The sequence below is a fragment of the Oncorhynchus tshawytscha genome, unplaced genomic scaffold (assembly GCF_018296145.1).
Source record: "Oncorhynchus tshawytscha isolate Ot180627B unplaced genomic scaffold, Otsh_v2.0 Un_contig_1256_pilon_pilon, whole genome shotgun sequence".
Classification (NCBI taxonomy): domain Eukaryota; kingdom Metazoa; phylum Chordata; class Actinopteri; order Salmoniformes; family Salmonidae; genus Oncorhynchus; species Oncorhynchus tshawytscha.
This window is the reverse complement of record NW_024609555.1, coordinates 42,501-60,000: the sequence shown is the minus strand read 5'-3', so window position 1 is coordinate 60,000 and position 17,500 is coordinate 42,501. Positions and strand designations below refer to the sequence as shown.

The 17,500-nt window shown below is 47.9% G+C and overlaps 2 protein-coding genes across 2 annotated transcripts in view; one reads left to right on the top strand and one right to left on the bottom strand.

The window, feature by feature from the left end:
- Positions 1 to 15,223, bottom strand: part of LOC121845137 (dynactin subunit 5-like) — a 22,320-nt gene extending 7,097 nt beyond the window's left edge. Inside the window, 6 exon segments of the mRNA XM_042315881.1 lie at positions 9,942 to 10,044; positions 11,288 to 11,399; positions 13,145 to 13,161; positions 13,163 to 13,264; positions 13,827 to 13,895; positions 15,083 to 15,223. Coding sequence (XP_042171815.1) covers positions 9,942 to 10,044; positions 11,288 to 11,399; positions 13,145 to 13,161; positions 13,163 to 13,264; positions 13,827 to 13,895; positions 15,083 to 15,130 — 451 coding nt within the window. The 5' untranslated portion in view covers positions 15,131 to 15,223.
- A 432-nt stretch (positions 15,224 to 15,655) lies between these two features.
- The window catches only part of LOC121845140 (acyl carrier protein, mitochondrial-like), a 9,921-nt gene continuing 8,076 nt past the window's right edge, over positions 15,656 to 17,500 (top strand). Inside the window, exons 1-2 of the mRNA XM_042315884.1 lie at positions 15,656 to 15,893; positions 16,591 to 16,713. Of these exons, the coding sequence (XP_042171818.1) occupies positions 15,723 to 15,893; positions 16,591 to 16,713 (294 nt within the window). The 5' untranslated portion in view covers positions 15,656 to 15,722. The remainder of the gene's footprint in view (positions 15,894 to 16,590; positions 16,714 to 17,500) is intronic.

Here is a 17,500-nt window from a genome sequence, read left to right as displayed (position 1 = left end):
CCCCTGTATCCCTAACCCCTGATCCCTGTATCCCTGACCCCTATAACCCTAACCCCTGACCCCTGTATCCCTAACCCCTGACCCCTGTATCCCTAACCCCTGACCCCTGTATCCCTAACCCCTGATCTCTGTAGCCCTGACCCCTGTAGCCCTAGCCCAGTCAGTCTCTATATGGTAGTAGGAGACCATATCAGACTGGTGGATCCCAGTCAGTCTCTATATAGTAGGAGATCATATCAGACTAGTAGATGCCAGCCAGTCTCTATATAGTAGATCCCAGCCAGTCTCTACATAGTAGATCAGAGTCAGTCTCTATATAGTAGGAGATCATATCAGCCTGGTAGGTCCCAGTCAGTCTCTGTATAGTAGATCCCAGTCAGTCTCTATATAGTGGATCCCAGTCAGTCTCTATATAGTGGATCCCAGTCAGTCTCTATATAGTAGATCCCAGTCAGTCTCTATATAGTGGATCCCAGTCAGTCTCTATATAGTAGGAGACCATATCAGACTGGTAGATCACAGTCAGTCGCTATATAGTAATAGACCATATCAGACTGGTAGATCCCAGTCAGTCTCTATATAGTAGATCCCAGCCAGTCTCTATATAGTAGATCCCATCCAGTCTCTATATAGTAGGAGACCATATCAGACTGGTAGATCCCAGTCAGTCTCTATATAGTGGATCCCAGTCAGTCTCTATATAGTAGATTCCAGTCAGTCTCTATATAGTAGGAGACCAGTCAGTCTCTATATAGTAGGAGACCATATCAGACTGGTGGATCCCAGTCAGTCTCTATATAGTAGGAGACCATATCAGACTGGTAGATCCCAGTCAGTCTCTATATAGTAGATCCCAGTCAGTCTCTATATAGTAGGAGATCATATCAGACTGGTAGATCCCAGTCAGTCTCTATATAGTAGATCCCAGTCAGTCTCTATATAGTAGGAGATCATATCAGACTGGTAGATCCCAGCCAGTCTCTATATAGTAGATCCCAGTCAGTCTCTATATAGTAGATCCCAGTCAGTCTCTATATAGTAATAGACCATATCAGACTGGTAGATCCCAGTCTGTCTCTATATAGTAGATCCCAGCCAGTCTCTATATAGTAGGAGACCAGTCAGTTTCTATATAGGAGGAGACCAGTCAGTCTCTTTATAGTAGGAGACCATATCAGACTGGTGGATCCCAGTCAGTCTCTATATTGTAGGAGACTAGAGATCAGAGTCAACCCCGCCCTCCGTCTCTAACCCCGCCCTCCATCTCTAACCCCGCCCTCCATCTCTAACCCTGCCCTCCATCTCTAATCCTGCCCTCCATCTCTAACCCCGCCCTCCGTCTCTAACCCCGCCCTCCATCTCTAAACCCGCCCTCCGTCTCTAAACCCGCCCTCCATCTCTAAACCCCGCCCTCCATCTCTAACCCCGCCCTCCATCTCTAAACCCGCCCTCCATCTCTAACCCCGTCCTCCATCTCTAACCCTGCCCTCCATCTCTAACCCTGCCCTCCATCTCTAACCCCGCCCTCCATCTCTAAACCCGCCCTCCATCTCTAACCCCGCCCTCCATCTCTAAACCCCGCCCTCCATCTCTAACCCCACCCTCCATCTCTAAACCCCGCCCTCCATCTCTAACCCCGCCCTCCATCTCTAAACCCCGCCCTCCATCTCTAACCCCGCCCTCTGTCTCTAAACCCGCCCTCTATCTCTAACCCTGCCCTCTGTCTCTAACCCCGCCCTCCATCTCTAAACCCCGCCCACCCTGTACCATGTCACCCTTACTGGGTCACCAGCAGTATGCATGTACATGATGATCATATATCAAGACAATAGATCCGTAAACGTGTTATTTATCAGTAGGGAGGAGCTTCCTGTTTCTCCTTCTATTCTACCCTGTTCGATCTCACTGCGGGGAACAGAAGAGACTTTTGATTGGATGATGAGACAACGTTTGTTTACTAGGAAGTAAAAGCCTGGCGTCAGTCTGACTGACCCCCCACCATGTCAACTAGTTTGACCCCTGAACTTTAGAGTCAGAGTTGTCTCCAGCTATAGAATCTCCTGTCATATTTATAATTGATCTAGAGGTGTTTTTATTTATTAACATAGTAGTCAATACAATTTGATAGAAAATCATTATAATAAAGACTTTAACAGATGAAGAGTTTGACAGATGGATTTGAATCCTCAGATTTATTTCTTTTTATGAGGAATTGTTTTGGACTATTTGCATGTTGCTGAGGAGAAGAACAAAAGATATAAAAAAAAAAAAAAAAAGATATCCGGATGTTGTTTTTTTACATTCTTTTGATAAATGAAAATGTCCAGATGTTTCCGATGTTTGTAGACTGCCTATCTAAATGTACTGGGCTCAGTTTGATCGGTAACGGGGCTGTAATACTGATTTAAACATGATTTATTATTGTCCAATGCAAGATGTGCTGGGTGTGGTTTTAGTGTGTATCTACTGAGACCGTTGGTTGGATACCGGCCAAGCTGTCACAGAGAGGGAACCATGGAAACAGGTTGTGGGTGTTGTTTATCTCAGAACCCCAGAAGTCAGATGTTGAGCGCTTCCCCACCTGATCAGTCCACTAGTTACCCTACACGTTATTTCCATAGAATCTGATGTGTGTTAAAACTCAGTATGAAATAAACCCTAATAAAGATTTATTACATAACGGATGATGAGGGTGATGATGATGATGATGATGATGATGATGATGGTGATGATGATGGTGATGATGGATCTTTGGCATTGAGGTGAATCTGTGCTCCTATCTGATAAAATACTAATTATAACGAGACTGAGTGTTTTTAAAAACCGCACCAGCAGGCTTCAGGACGTTCTAGAACCAGGCTTCAGGATGTTCTAGAACCAGTTATGAGGACGTTGTAGAACCAGGCTTCAGGAAGTTCTAGAACCAGGCTTCAGGAAGATCTAGAACCAGGCTTGAGGAAGTTCTAGAACCAGGCTTCAGGAAGATCTAGAACCAGGCTTGAGGCCGTTATAGCTGTGATGGAACCTGACCTTCAATCTATCAGGAACCTTGTCGTTTTAACTCTTGAGAGACTGGAGGAGATGGAGGAAGAGGAGGAGGGTGTGTTTTCTAGCTGTCAATAGACAAGCTAACTGTCTGCAATAATTTCCCTATGATGCTCCCAGAACTGAGAGAGGGTTTCCGAGGCTGGAATACAACTGTACTTTTGACGTTGTTTTGTTGCTGATTATTATAACGGTCAAACATTGTCCTGAAGGATGTTCCCTGTCGTTGAAAAATAAACTTTTTTTTTTATTCCTGAGCCCACAAGGGGCTCTGTGTTTCTTCACAGAGCCCCTTGTGGGATAACAACGATTGACTGTGTTATCAGCAGTCCCCAGAGAATGGCGCCAGAGAGCAACATGTATTTAATATTTACTGTGTTATCAGCAGTCCCCACAGGATGGCGCCAGAGAGCAACATGTATTTAATATTTACTGTGTTATCAGCAGTCCCCACAGGATGGCGCCAGAGAGCAACATGTCTTTAATATTTACTGTGTTCTCAGCAGTCCCCACAGGATGGCGCCAGACTAACATGTTTAATATTGACTGTATTCTCAGCAGTCCCCACAGGATGGAGCTAGAGAGCAACATGTCTTTAATATGGACTGTGTTATCAGCAGTCCCCACAGGATGGCGCTAGAGAGCAACATGTCTTTAATATTGACTGTATTCTCAGCAGTCCCCACAGGATGGCGCTAGAGAGCAACATTTCTTTAATATTGACTGTGTTATCAGCAGTCCCCACAGGATGGTGCTGGAGAGCAACATGTTTAATATTGACTGTGTTATCAGCAGTCCCCACAGGATGGCACCAGACTAACATGTCTTTAATATTGACTGTATTCTCAGCAGTCCCCACAGGATGGCGCTAGAGAGCAACATGTCTTTAATATTGACTGTATTCTCAGCAGTCCCCAGAGGATGGCGCCAGAGAGCAACATGTCTTTAATATGGACTGTGTTATCTGCAGTCCCCACAGGATGGCGCTAGAGAGCAACATGTCTTTAATATTGACTGTGTTCTCAGCAGTCCCCACAGGATGGCGCTAGAGAGCAACATGTCTTTAATATTGACTGTGTGCTCAGTAGTCCCCACAGGATGGCGCTGGAGAGCAACATGTTTAATATTGACTGTGTTATCAGCAGTCCCCACAGGATGGCACCAGACTAACATGTCTTTAATATTGACTGTATTCTCAGCAGTCCCCACAGGATGGCGCTAGAGAGTAACATGTCTTTAATATTGACTGTGTGCTCAGTAGTCCCCACAGGATGGCGCTAGAGAGTAACATGTCTTTAGTATGGACTGTGTTATCAGCAGTCCCCACAGGATGGCGCCAGAGAGCAACATGTCTTTAATATTGACTGTATTCTCAGCAGTCCCCACAGGATGGCGCCAGAGAGCAACATGTCTTTAATATGGACTGTGCGCTAAGTAGTCCCCACAGGATGGCGCCAGACTAACATGTCTTTAATATTGACTGTATTCTCAGCAGTCCCCACAGGATGGCGCCAGAGAGCAACATAACAGGTGTATAAATCTGTTGTTTACCCCAAACACTGTTGAGTTCCTATTTGGTCTTGAAATCAAAGTCGTAGTTTAGTTTTGTGTCTCTCCTCCCCCCCCCCAAAAAAAAATAAAATAAACAGCTGGAAGAAGTTGAAAGGAACTCGTCGAGTTCAATCATGAAAGAATCTACGTATAATTTATTAATTTGACCGTTAATTAACTAGGCAAGTCAGTTAAGAACAAATTTTTATTTTCAATGCTGGTCTAGGAACAGTGGGTAAACTGCCTTGTTCAGGGGCAGAACAAGGATCGGATAGGGTAGGTTAAGGTAGGGGTTATATCTGTATAGTGTCGAGCAGAGTAGGGTAGATTAAGGTAGGGTAGGTTAAGGTAGGTTAGGGTAGGGTAGGTTAAGGTAGGGTAGGTTAAGGTAGGGTAGGTTAGGGTAGGTTAAGGTAGGTTAGGTTAAGGTAGGGCAGGTTAAGGTAGGGCAGGTTAGGCAGGGCAAGGTAGGGCAGGTTAAGGTAGGGTAGGTTAAGGTAGGGCAGGTTAAGGTAGGGTAGGTTAAGGTAGGTTAAGGTAGGGTAGGTTAAGGTAGGGCAGGTTAAGGTAGGGCAGGTTAAAAATAGGGTAAGGTAGGGCAGGTTAAGGTAGGGCAGGTTAAGGTAGGGTAGGTTAAGGTAGGGTAGGTTAGGCAAAATAGGGCAGGCTAAAATAGGGCAGGTTAAGGTAGGGCAGGCTAAAAGGGCAGGTTAAGGTAGGTTAAGGTAGGGTGGGTTAAGGTAGGGTAGGTTAAGGTAGGGTAGGTTAAGGTAGGTTAAGGTAGGGTGGGTTAAGGTAGGGTAGGTTAAGGTAGGTTAGGTTAAGGTAGGGTAGGTTAAGGTAGGTTAAGGTTAAGGGGTTTATATCTGGCTGAGAGAGAGGAATTAGGGTTAGGTAGGTTAAGGTAGGTTAATGTAAGGTAAGGTAGGGTGGGTTAAGGTAGGTTAAGGTAAGGTAGGTTAAGGGGTTTATATCTGGCTGAGAGAGAGGAATTAGGGTTAGGGTTAGGTAGGTTAAGGTAAGGTAAGGTAGGTTAAGGTAAGGTATTTATATCTGGATAGTGTAGGGTAGGTTATATCTGGATAGTGTAGGGTAGATTATATCTGGATAGAGTAGGGTAGGTTAAGGTAAGGTAGGCTAATGTATATGTAAGGGTAGTTTATATCTGGCTGAGAGAGAGGAATTTCTGGTAGTAACTCTTGGTCACATCAATCATCAGGTCCTGGGTGCATTCTGGGAGCTCTCCTGAAAACAGACCTGAGAGAGAGAGAGAGGAGGAAGAGGAGGAAGAGGAGGTAGAGGTAGAGGAGGAAGAGGAAGAGTGGGGAAGAGACACCAGTTAAAAAGAGTTGAAGACAAGACATCACTTTTCAGGAAGAGGAGGAGGAAGAGGAGGAGGAGGAGAGGAGGAGGAAGAGGAGGAGGAGGAAGAGGTAGAAGAGGAGGAGGAAGAGGAGGATGTAGAAGAGGAGGAGGAGGAAGAGGAGGTAGAGGAGGATGTAGAAGAGGAAGAGGAGGAGGAGGTAGAGGAGGAGGAGGAAGAAGAGGAGGAGGAAGAGGAGGAGGAAGAAGAGTGGGGAAGAGACACCAGTTAGAAAGAGTTGAAGACAAATCCATCACTTTTCAGGCTCATTCATCATCTCCAGCACCATACCAGTATCTACATATGCCAAAACGCTGATGTCATCGAGTATGGGGGAGGGGGAAGTAGATGTGGGGGGAAATAGAGGAGGATGTGGAGGAGGTAGAGGGGAGGTAGAGGAGGAGGTAGAGGGGGAGGTAGAGGAGGAGGTAGAGGAAGGGGTAGAGGAGGAGGAGGTAGAGGAAGGGGTAGAGGAGGATGTAGAGATAGAGGTAGAGAAGGAGGTGGAGGAGGATGTAGAGGTAGAGGAGGATGTAGAGAAGTAGGTAGAGGTAGAGGAGGGGGTAGAAGAGGAGGATGTAGAGGAAGAGGGGTAAAGGAGGATGTAGAGGAGGGGGTAGATGAGGATGTAGAGGAGGGGGTAGAGGAAGGGGTAGAGGAAGGGGTAGAGGAGGTAGAGGAGGATTTGGAGGAGGATGTAGAGGATGTAGAGGAGGATGTAGAGGAGGAGGAGGAGAGGAGGATTTGGAGGAGGATTTGGAGGAGGATGTAGAGGTAGAGGAGGATGTAGAGAAGTAGGTAGAGGTGGTGGTAGAGGAGGAGGATGTAGAGGAAGAGGGGTAGAGGTAGAGGAGGGGATGTAGAGGAGGAGGTAGAGAAGGAGGTAGAGGAGGATGTAAAGGAGGGGGTAGAGGAGGTGGTAGAGGAGGATGTAGAGGTAGAGGAGGGGGTAGAGGAGGTGGTAGAGGAGGATGTAGAGGTAGAGGAGGATGTAGAGAAGTAGGTAGAGGTAGAGGAGGGGGTAGAGGAGGAGGATGTGGAGGAGGAGGTGGTAGAGGAGGATGTAGAGGAGAATGTAGAGGAGGGGTAGAGGAGGAGGTAGAGGAGGGGGTAGAGGAGGGGGTAGAGGAGGGGTAGAGGAGGGGTAGAGGAGGAGGGGGTAGAGGAGGGGGTAGAGGAGGAAGAGGAGGAGGTATTGAAGGATGTAGAGGAGGATGTAGAGGATGTAGAGGAGGGGGTAGAGGAGAATGTAGAGGAGGAGGATGTAGAGGAGGATGTAGAGGTGGTGGTAGAGGAGGAGGATGTAGAGGTGGTGGTAGAGGAGGAGGATGTAGAGGTGGTGGTAGAGGAGGAGGATGTAGAGGTGGTGGTAGAGGAGGAGGATGTAGAGGTAGAGGCGGAGGATGTAGAGGTAGAGGTGGAGGATGTAGAGAAGTAGGTAGAGGTAGAGGTGGTGGTAGAGGAGGAGGATGTAGAGGTAGAGGAGGATGTAGAGAAGTAGGTAGAGGTAGAGGTGGTGGTAGAGGAGGAGGATGTAGAGGAAGAGGAGGTAAAGGAGGATGTAGAGGAGGAGGTAGAGGTAGAGGAGGATGTAGAGGAAGAGGAGGTAAAGGAGGATGTAGAGGGAGGGGGTAGAGGAGGATGTAGAGGAGGAGGTAGAGAAGGAGGTAGAGGAGGAGGTAGAGAAGTAGGTAGAGGTAGAGGAGGGGGTAGAGGAGGAGGATGTAGAGGAGGATGTAGAGGAGGAAGAGGTAAAGGGGATGTAGAGGAGGAGGATGTAGAGGAGGTGGAGGTAGAGGAGGAGGTGGTAGGGGAGGATGTAGAGGAGGATGAGAGGAGGGGGTAGAGGAGGGGGTAGAGGAGGAAGAGGAGGAGGTATTGAAGGAGGTGGAGGAGGATGTAGAGGTAGAGGAGGATGTAGAGGAGGGGGTAGAGGAGGATGTAGAGGAGATGTAGAGGAGGGGGGTAGAGGAGGGGGTAGAGGAGGAAGAGGAGGAGGTATTGAAGGAGGTGGAGGAGGATGTAGAGGAGGATGTAGAGGAGGGGTAGAGGAGGATGTAGAGGAGGATGTAGAGGAGGGGGAGAGGAGGATGTAGAGGAGGAGGTAGAGGAGGATTTGGAGGAGGATGTAGAGGAGGGGGTAGAGGAGGAGGTAGAGGAGGAGGTAGAGGAGGAGATAGAGGAGGATGTAGAGGTAGAGGAGGAAGAGAAGGAGGAGGTAGAGGAGGATGTAGAGGTAGAGGAGGAAGAGAAGGAGGGGGTAGAGGAGGATGTAGAGGAGGAGGATGTAGAGGAGGAGGATGTAGAGGAGGGGGTAGAGGAGGAAGAGGAGGAGGTATAGAAGGAGGTGGAGGAGGAGGAGGAGGAGGTAGAGGAGGAGGTGGTAGGGAGGATGTAGAGGAGAATGTAGAGGAGGGGGGTAGAGGAGGGGGGTAGAGGAGGAAGAGGAGGAGGTATTGAAGGAGGTGGAGGAGGATGTAGAGGTAGAGGAGGATGTAGAGGAGGGGGTAGAGGAGGATGTAGAGGAGGATGTAGAGGAGGGGGAGAGGAGGATGTAGAGGAGGAGGTAGAGGAGGATTTGGAGGAGGATGTAGAGGAGGGGGTAGAGGAGGAGGTAGAGGAGGAGGTAGAGGAGGAGATAGAGGAGGATGTAGAGGTAGAGGAGGAAGAGAAGGAGGAGGTAGAGGAGGATGTAGAGGAGGAGGAGGTAGAGGAGGATGTAGAGGAGGAGGATGTAGAGGAGAAGGGGGTAGAGGAGGATGTAGAGGAGGAGGATGTAGAGGAGGAGGATGTAGAGGAGGGGGTAGAGGAGGAAGAGGAGGAGGTATAGAAGGAGGTGGAGGAGGATGAGGAGGAAGAGGAGGAGGTATAGAAGGAGGTGGAGGAGGATGTAGAGGTAGAGGAGGATGTAGAGAAGTAGGTAGAGATAGAGGAGGGGGTAGAGGAGGATGTAGAGGTAGAGGAGGAGGTAGAGGAGGAGGAGGTAGAGGAGGAGGAGGTAGAGGAGGATGTAGAGGAGGATGTAGAGGAGGAGGATGTAGAGGAGGGGGTAGATGAGGATGTAGAGGAGGAGGAGGAAGAGGAGGATGTAGAGGGGGTAGAGGAGGATGTAGAGGAGGAGGATGTAGAGGAGGAGGTAGAGGAGGAGGTAGAGGAGGAGGTAGAGGAGGAGGTGTACGAAGGGGTAGAGGAGGATGTAGATGAGGGGGTAGAGGAGGGGGTAGAGGAGGAGGGGTAGAGGAGGAGGATGTAGAGGAGGAGGTAGAGGAGGTGGTTGAGGAGGATGTAGAGGAGGGGGTAGAGGAGGATGTAGAGGTAGAGGAGGATGTAGAGAAGTAGGTAGAGATAGAGGAGGGGTAGAGGTAGAGGAGGATGTAGAGGAGGAGGGGGTAGAGGAGGATGTAGAGGAGGAAGAGGTAGAGGAGAATGTAGAGGAGGGGGTAGAGCAGGATGCAGAGGAGGATGTAGAGGAGGGGTAGAGGAGGATGTAGAGGTAGAGGAGGAAGAGGAGGATGTTGAGGGGGTAGAGGAGGATGTAGAGGAGGAGGAGGAAGAGGAGGATGTAGAGGAGGATGTAGAGGAGGGGGTAGAGGAGGATGTAGAGGAGGAGGAGGAAGAGGAGGATGTAGAGGATGTAGAGAAGGATGTAGAGGAGGAGGTAGAGGAGGATGTAGAGAAGTAGGTAGAGGTAGAGGAGGAGGTAGAGGAGGTGGTAGAGGAGGAGGATGTAGAGGAAGAGGAGGTAAAGGAGGATGTAGAGGAGGAGGTAGAGGTAGAGGAGGATGTAGAGAAGTAGGTAGAGGAGGATGTAGAGGAGGATGTAGAGGAGGATGTAGAGATAGAGGTAGAGGAGGATGTAGAGGAGGATGTAGAGGAGGATGTAGAGATAGAGGAGGAGGATGTAGAGGAGGATGTAGAGGAGGATGTAGAGGAGGAGGTAGAGGAGGAGGTAGAGATAGAGGAGGAGGAGGTGTGTTCTGACCTGGGCATCCTGAGAACACGGTGAAGGGAGGAACCACGGTCTCAGGAGGAAGAACTGTGTTGTCTAGGATCTTACAGCAATCCTTCAACACACACCGTCGACCCTGGAGAACACACACACACACACACACACACACACACACACACACACACCATTAACAACCAGTCACAGTGGCGACCGTTGCCTGGAGCAACAGAAACAACATGAACAACCGGTCGGCGTAGGAGTGGCTCCCGGCCCGGTCGGCGTAGGAGTGGCTCCCGGCCCGGTCGGCGTAGGAGTGACTCCCGGCCCGGTCGGCGTAGGAGTGACTCCCGGCCCGGTCGGCGTAGGAGTGACTCCCGGCCCGGTCGGCGTAGGAGTGACTCCCGGCCCGGTCGGCGTAGGAGTGACTCCCGGCCCGGTCGGCGTAGGAGTGACTCCCGGCCCGGTCGGCGTAGGAGTGACTCCCGGCCCGGTCGGCGTAGGAGTGACTCCCGGCCCGGTCGGTGTAGGAGTCACATTTCATATGTTGACAGAACACACTACCCCCATTGTGACATCACAACAGAACCTCTAGAGAACACCACAGTCATGTGATGATACAAACTACAGTCATGTGACTACCCTGTAATAAACACAATCATGCCAGAGACTAGTACAGTTCAGACCAGACTAGTAGAACATGGACCCAACTAGACAGAGACTAGTACTGTTCAGACCAGACTAGTAGAACATGGACCCAACTAGACAGAGACTAGTACTGTTCAGACCAGACTAGTAGAACATGGACCCAACTAGACAGAGACTAGTACTGTTCAGACCAGACTAGTAGAACATGGACCCAACTAGACAGAGACTAGTACTGTTCAGACCAGACTAGTAGAACATGGACCCAACTAGACAGAGACTAGTACAGTTCAGACCAGACTAGTAGAACATGGACCCAACTAGCCCCACAGGGACAGTGAAATGTTGTCGTTCCCGAGCATCACATGACCCAGATTTAGGACCTGAATGTTCCCTCGGCCAGTGTGTGTGTGTGTAACTCTGTATGTGTGACTGTGTGTGTGTGTAACTCTGTGAGTGTGTGTGTTACTCTGTGAGTGTGTGTGACAGTGTGTGTGACTGTGTGTGTTACTCTGTGAGTGTGTGTGTTACTCTGTGTGTGTGACTGTGTGTGTGTGTAACTCTGTGAGTGTGTGTGTTACTCTGTGTGTGTGACTCTGTGTGTGTGACTCTGTGTGTGTGACTCTGTGTGTGTGACTCTGTGTGTGTAACTCTGTGTGTGTGTAACTCTGTGTGTGTAACTCTGTGTGTGTAACTCTGTGTGTGTGTGTGTGTGTGTGTGTGTGTGTGTAACTCACGATGACACAGTTCTTCCCGATGTGAACGTAAGATCCGATCTGAGCAGCGTTCACCACACAGTCTTCCTCTATAAACACATGGTCTCCGATGTGTAGCGGGAAGAAGGCCACTCTGGGAGGGGGCAGAGGACAAGGGGTCAGAGGTCATTCCTCTAGAACATGATGTGCTACAGCAGTAGTCCTGTCTAACTCTGTCATGATGTGCTACAGCAGTAGACCTGTCTAACTCTGTCATGATGTGCTACAGCAGTAGACCTGTCTAACTCTGTCATGATGTGCTACAGCAGTAGTCCTGTCTAACTCTGTCATGATGTGCTACAGCAGTAGACCTGTCTAACTCTGTCATGATGTGCTACAGCAGTAGACCTGTCTAACTCTGTCATGATGTGCTACAGCAGTAGACCTGTCTAACTCTGTCATGATGTGCTACAGCAGTAGACCTGTCTAACTCTGTCATGATGTGCTACAGCAGTAGACCTGTCTAACTCTGTCATGATGTGCTACAGCAGTAGACCTGTCTAACTCTGTCATGATGTGCTACAGCAGTAGTCTGTCATGATGTGCTACAGCAGTAGTCCTGTCTAACTCTGTCATGATGTGCTACAGCAGTAGTCCTGTCTAACTCTGTCATGATGTGCTACAGCAGTAGTCCTGTCTAACTCTGTCATGATGTGCTACAGCAGTAGTCCTGTCTAACTCTGTCATGATGTGCTACAGCAGTAGACCTGTCTAACTCTGTCATGATGTGCTACAGCAGTAGTCCTGTCTAACTCTGTCATGATGTGCTACAGCAGTAGTCCTGTCTAACTCTGTTATGATGTGCTACAGCAGTAGTCCTGTCTAACTCTGTCATGATGTGTCCTGTCTAACTCTGTCATGATGTGCTACAGCAGTAGACCTAAACAGCAGAAACATCTCCAGACCGACACATTCCTCTCTCGCACAATTAAAATGGGGGGAAATACATGTTGTTGTTTTTAATTGAAATTTGTTATCTTTTTTCCAGACTTCAAAAATGGTGTTCTGATGTGATTTAACCATTGACATGGACTGTTGTTGCTGTTTCTTGAGAGTTACAAACAGGAAAAAATGCTAAATCACGAAAAAATACAACAGAAAACAGAATTTGGGAAAATACAAAAAATAGAATATAATGGGGCCTATCGTACCAAGTACTGTTTATGAACCATTATTTGACCAGTTATATACAGGAAACGCATCTCTTGTTCTCCGAGGACCCAGGGAAGAGTTGCCGGGTAGAAGAGAACAGAAGAAATGTTGCTATTTGAGAACTATAATTATTTTTTTTTATTCATTTATTTATTTATTTTATTAAATTAGCCCAAAGGAGACCCCTGGTCTAGAAAAGGAGACCCCTGGTCTAGAAGAGGTTGGAGACCCCTGGTCTAGAAAAGGTTGGAGACCCCTGGTCTAGAAAAGGTTGGAGACCCCTGGTCTAGAAGGAGGAGACCCCTGGTCTAGAAGGAGGAGACCCTGGTCTAGAAGAGGAGACCCCTGGTCTAGAAGGAGGAGACCCCTGGTCTAGAAGGAGGAGACCCTGGTCTAGAAGGAGGAGACCCCTGGTCTAGAAGAGGAGACCCCTGTTCTAGAAGAGGAGACCCCTGGTCTAGAAGGAGGAGACCCCTGGTCTAGAAGAGGAGTCCCCTGGTCTAGAAGAGGAGTAGAGAAGAGGAGTCCCCTGGTCTAGAAGAGGAGACCCCTGGTATAGAAGAGGAGACCCCTGGTCTAGAAGAGGAGACCCCTGGTCTAGAAGAGGAGACCCCTGGTCTAGAAGAGGAGACCCCTGGTCTAGAAGAGGAGTCCCCCTGGTCTAGAAGAGGTTGGAGCAGAACTCACCCTTTGCTGAATTTTTTTGAACGGCGGCCGAATGACACTCCGGCTCTTCACAACACAGTGCCTCCCCACCCTGACATTGGCCAGGTCTCCACGGATTATACAGTCATTCATTACTATAGTCTGGAGGAGACAGGGACGGACAGAGGGAGGGAGGGAGGGAGGGAGGGAGGGAGGGAGGGAGGGAGGGAGGGAGGGAGGGAGGGAGGGAGGGAGGGAGGGAGGGAGGGAGGGAGGGTGACACAGACAGACAGGGAAGCAGGGTGACAGACAGACAGGGAGGGAGACAGGGATGGAGCGAGACAGGGAGAGAGGGAGACAGACAGGGAGGGAGGGAGACAGGGAGGGAGAGAGGGAGACAGGGAGGGAGGGAGACAGGACGGCAGGGTGATACAGACAGGGAGGGAGACAGGGATGGAGCGAGGGAGACAGACAGGGAGACAGGGAGAGAGGGAGACAGGGAGGGAGGGAGACAGGGAGGGAGGGAGACAGGACGGCAGGGTGATACAGACAGGGAGGGAGACATGGAGGGAGGGAGGGAGGGAGGGAGGGAGGGAGGTAAGCAGGGAGGGAGGGAGGGAGACAGGGAGGGAGGGAGGGAGACTCATGGTTTATTACCTGTATAGTGAACGTAAAGCCCCAACTGGCCCATCTCATGGTGTAATACCGGCTTGTTGTTACTTACTTTGCCGTTGAGGACGATGTTCTGACTGCCGCACAGCACCGACTGCCTGCTCACTTTGTTACCAGACGCCTGACAGGGAGAGAGGACATGCTGATCAGTTGGTATAAACGGTACGGACTCAGATACAGGTTTACAGACCACCGCTTGATGCTAACTGTAATCGGTGCCTCAGACCACCGCTCAAGAAATGGTCTATCTGCAATTCAAGCTGGCTAGCTGGCTGGCTAAGGGACCGAGCAATGACGGTTCAGTGCATTGACTGTATATACTAAAAACATTGAGAACACCTTCTTTTCCAGGACACAGACTGACCAGGTGAATCCAGGTGAAATCTATGATCCCTTATTGATGTCACTTTGTTAAATCCACTTCAATCAAGTGTAGATGAAGAAGGGAGTAGACCTGGTTGAAGAAGGATTTGAGACATAGACTGTGTGTGTACCATTCAGAGGGTGAATGGGCAAGACAAATATATTGAAGTGCCTTTGAACAGGGTTTGGTAGTAGGTACCAGGCGCACCGGGTTGAGTCAAGAACTGCAACGCTGCTGGGTTTATTACGCTCAACCGTTTCCCCGTGTGTATCAAGAACTGCAAAGCTGCTGGGTTTATCACGCTCAACCGTTTCCCCGTGTGGATCAAGAATGGTCCACCACCTAAAGGACATCCAGCCAACTGGACACAACTGTGGGAAGCATTGGAGTCAACATGGACCAGCATCCCTGTGGAACGCTTTCAACACCTTGTAGAGTCAACATGGACCAGCATCCCTGTTGGGACGCTTTCTACACCTTGGAGTCAACATGGACCAGCATCCCTGTTGGGACGCTTTCTACACCTTGGAGTCAACATGGGCCAGCATCCCTGTTGGGACGCTTTCTACACCTTGGAGTCAACATGGGCCAGCTTCCCTGTTGGGACGCTTTCTACACCTTGGAGTCGACAACCCTGACGAAATAAGGCTGTTATGAGGGCAAAAGGAGGTACAACTCAATACTAGGAAGGTGTTCATAATGTTTGGTATCCTCAATGTAAATACCAATATACCAATATATATATATGAATATATACACATTCATATGTACAGCACTTAGAGTTAGGAGGGGCAAAAGGAAGGTACAACTCAATATTAGGAAGGTGTTCATAATGTTTGGTATCCTCAATGTAAATACCAATGAGCTAAACGCTAACTTGCTAATCGTTAACGTTATCTAGTCAAATAAACACCGAAATTACAAGCTTGCTACGGAAAGATTACCGTTTCAATGTATTCCGCCTTGTTGTACAGTATCTCACACAATTCCATGGTTGTAATGATTTCTGTTGTTAAAATGTGATGTGGTTCTCAGCCTCTCCCTTCAGACCATACTAGCAGAGCACTGCAACATCGATGATGATTTAAAGCTCTTCCGCTCACAAATAATAAGTAATATTCAACTAATTTATTATTATTATTATTTTTTTTTTTAAATATGTGTGTTAAAGAATTAACATCATTTGTTAATTATCGACGAAATAATACTATAATATAATATATAATTGTTTAATATAATTGTTTTTGTTGATTAGTCATGTCTTACGTACAGAACGTAATGCCTCGATCCGCTACTCGACGACGCGATAAAATTCAACCAAAGTCATAATTATTACATTATTCCGATTTAATGAAATAAGAAAACATACCGGAAAGCATTATAATTACGTTATAGCTTAATAAAGAAAAATCATATTAAATATCGGCGTTATTTAAAAATAAAAATAAAAAGAATAACTAGTGCGCCTGCGCACATTTGACCTCCTTTTCCCTTTGACTTTGTGGCTGTGCTATCTAGTGGAAACCACCTTGTCTTCCAAAAACGCGTGTTTTGCTTTGCACCCTGGGATTGATCCTCAAAACCATGGCGTCCCGTGTCCTAGCGCAGTGTGTCCGCCAGCTCCCCCGGTCTTCCGTGAGACTCTCGTCGGGTAACATTGCATTGAGAACCGCAGCTGTCCCGGTCCTATTCAACCCCCGACCGTTGTCCTTCATTGCCAGCAGTCAGCGGACCCGGTGGACCGAACAAACACGGGTTCGTCTTGAATAACACGGAGACATTTAGTCGCTGCTGTGGCCTAGTAGTGATGGATTGCACATTGACCTACCAGTGTCTTTCCAAATTAAATCTGTAACTTAAGTGTCACTTTGCAAAGCCAAGCTCTTAAAACCGGGACAAAACCGGGTCCGTTTTTACTAATTCAACGAAACCGACTCTGTGAAAATGTATAGTTTGAATGATACATGCATTTATGTTACAAAACAACCGTCTGTGTCTCATGTGTTAGCAGCAGACTAAGTTAAGCTAATTTATCGTTTGATACTAGTTTAGTTGAGTACAATTTGAATGATACTTTATGTTCAAACTGTCGTACAATTAAAGTTAAATCAATTAAAGTACTGTTAGCATAGCGTACTAGCATGCTATATTGTGTATACTTATGCTTAGATGACAGTCGATTTGACACATTTTAATTTACTCTAAAGCAAATGTGTTATTTATTATCAATACCTGAGGTTGTTGTGACAGGATGTGACGCACGCATGACTTGTGCACTAAATACAATGCACATGGACATCTGTAATATTATTATCTAGGCTTGAACTAAACTGCTTGATTGGTCAAATGAGTGCATTGTGCAGAAGTGATGTCAGTCAAGCTGTCACCGATAAGTGAATGACCTCTGAACCCATCCTTTCTTCCTTCCTGTCCTTCTTCTTCTTCTCTCTAGATCTCCAGCTCAGTGGGAGTGTTCTGTAGACAGTATGGAGACCTGCCTCCCCTCACCATTGAAAGCATTAAAGAACGAGTCATGTACGTCCTCAAGCTCTACGACAAGATCAACCCAGAGAAGGTAAGGACCTGAGGAGACCCGAGAGTTTCTATAAAAGTCACAATCCTTTCTACTGTTTCTGTTCCTATTCGCTTCCTCGTGGTTCTGTTTATGGTGTCTAGTGGATTTATTCCCCACATATCTAGGATCAGTTTGACATCAACACTCCTTATCTTTCATACATTTATTCATACAATTTCCTCCTTCCAACAAGATATAGTCCCGACACTAATCTAAGGTTGCTACCCAAGCTGGCTGGTTGTTAGCGACCCAGTCGTTCAGTCTTTTTGTTCTGTATCTATGGCGACCCAGTCGTTCAGTCTTTTTGTTCTGTATCTATGGCGACCCGGTCGTTCAGTCTTTTTGTTCTGTATCTATGGCGACCCAGTCGTTCAGTCTTTTTGTTCTGTATCTATGGCGACCCAGTCGTTCAGTCTTTTTGTTCTGTATCTATGGCGACCCAGTCGCTCAGTCTTTTTGTTCTGTATCTATGGCGACCCAGTCGCTCAGTCTTTGTGTTCTGTATCTATGGCGACCCAGTCGTTCAGTCTTTTTGTTCTGTATCTATGGCGACCCAGTCGCTCAGTCTTTTTGTTCTGTATCTATGGCGACCCAGTCGCTCAGTCTTTGTTCTGTATCTATGGCGACCCAGTCGCTCAGTCTTTTTGTTCTGTATCTATGGCGACCCAGTCGCTCAGTCTTTGTTCTGTATCTATGGCGACCCAGTCGCTCAGTCTTTTTGTTCTGTATCTATGGCGACCCAGTCGCTCAGTCTTTTTGTTCTGTATCTATGGCGACCCAGTCGCTC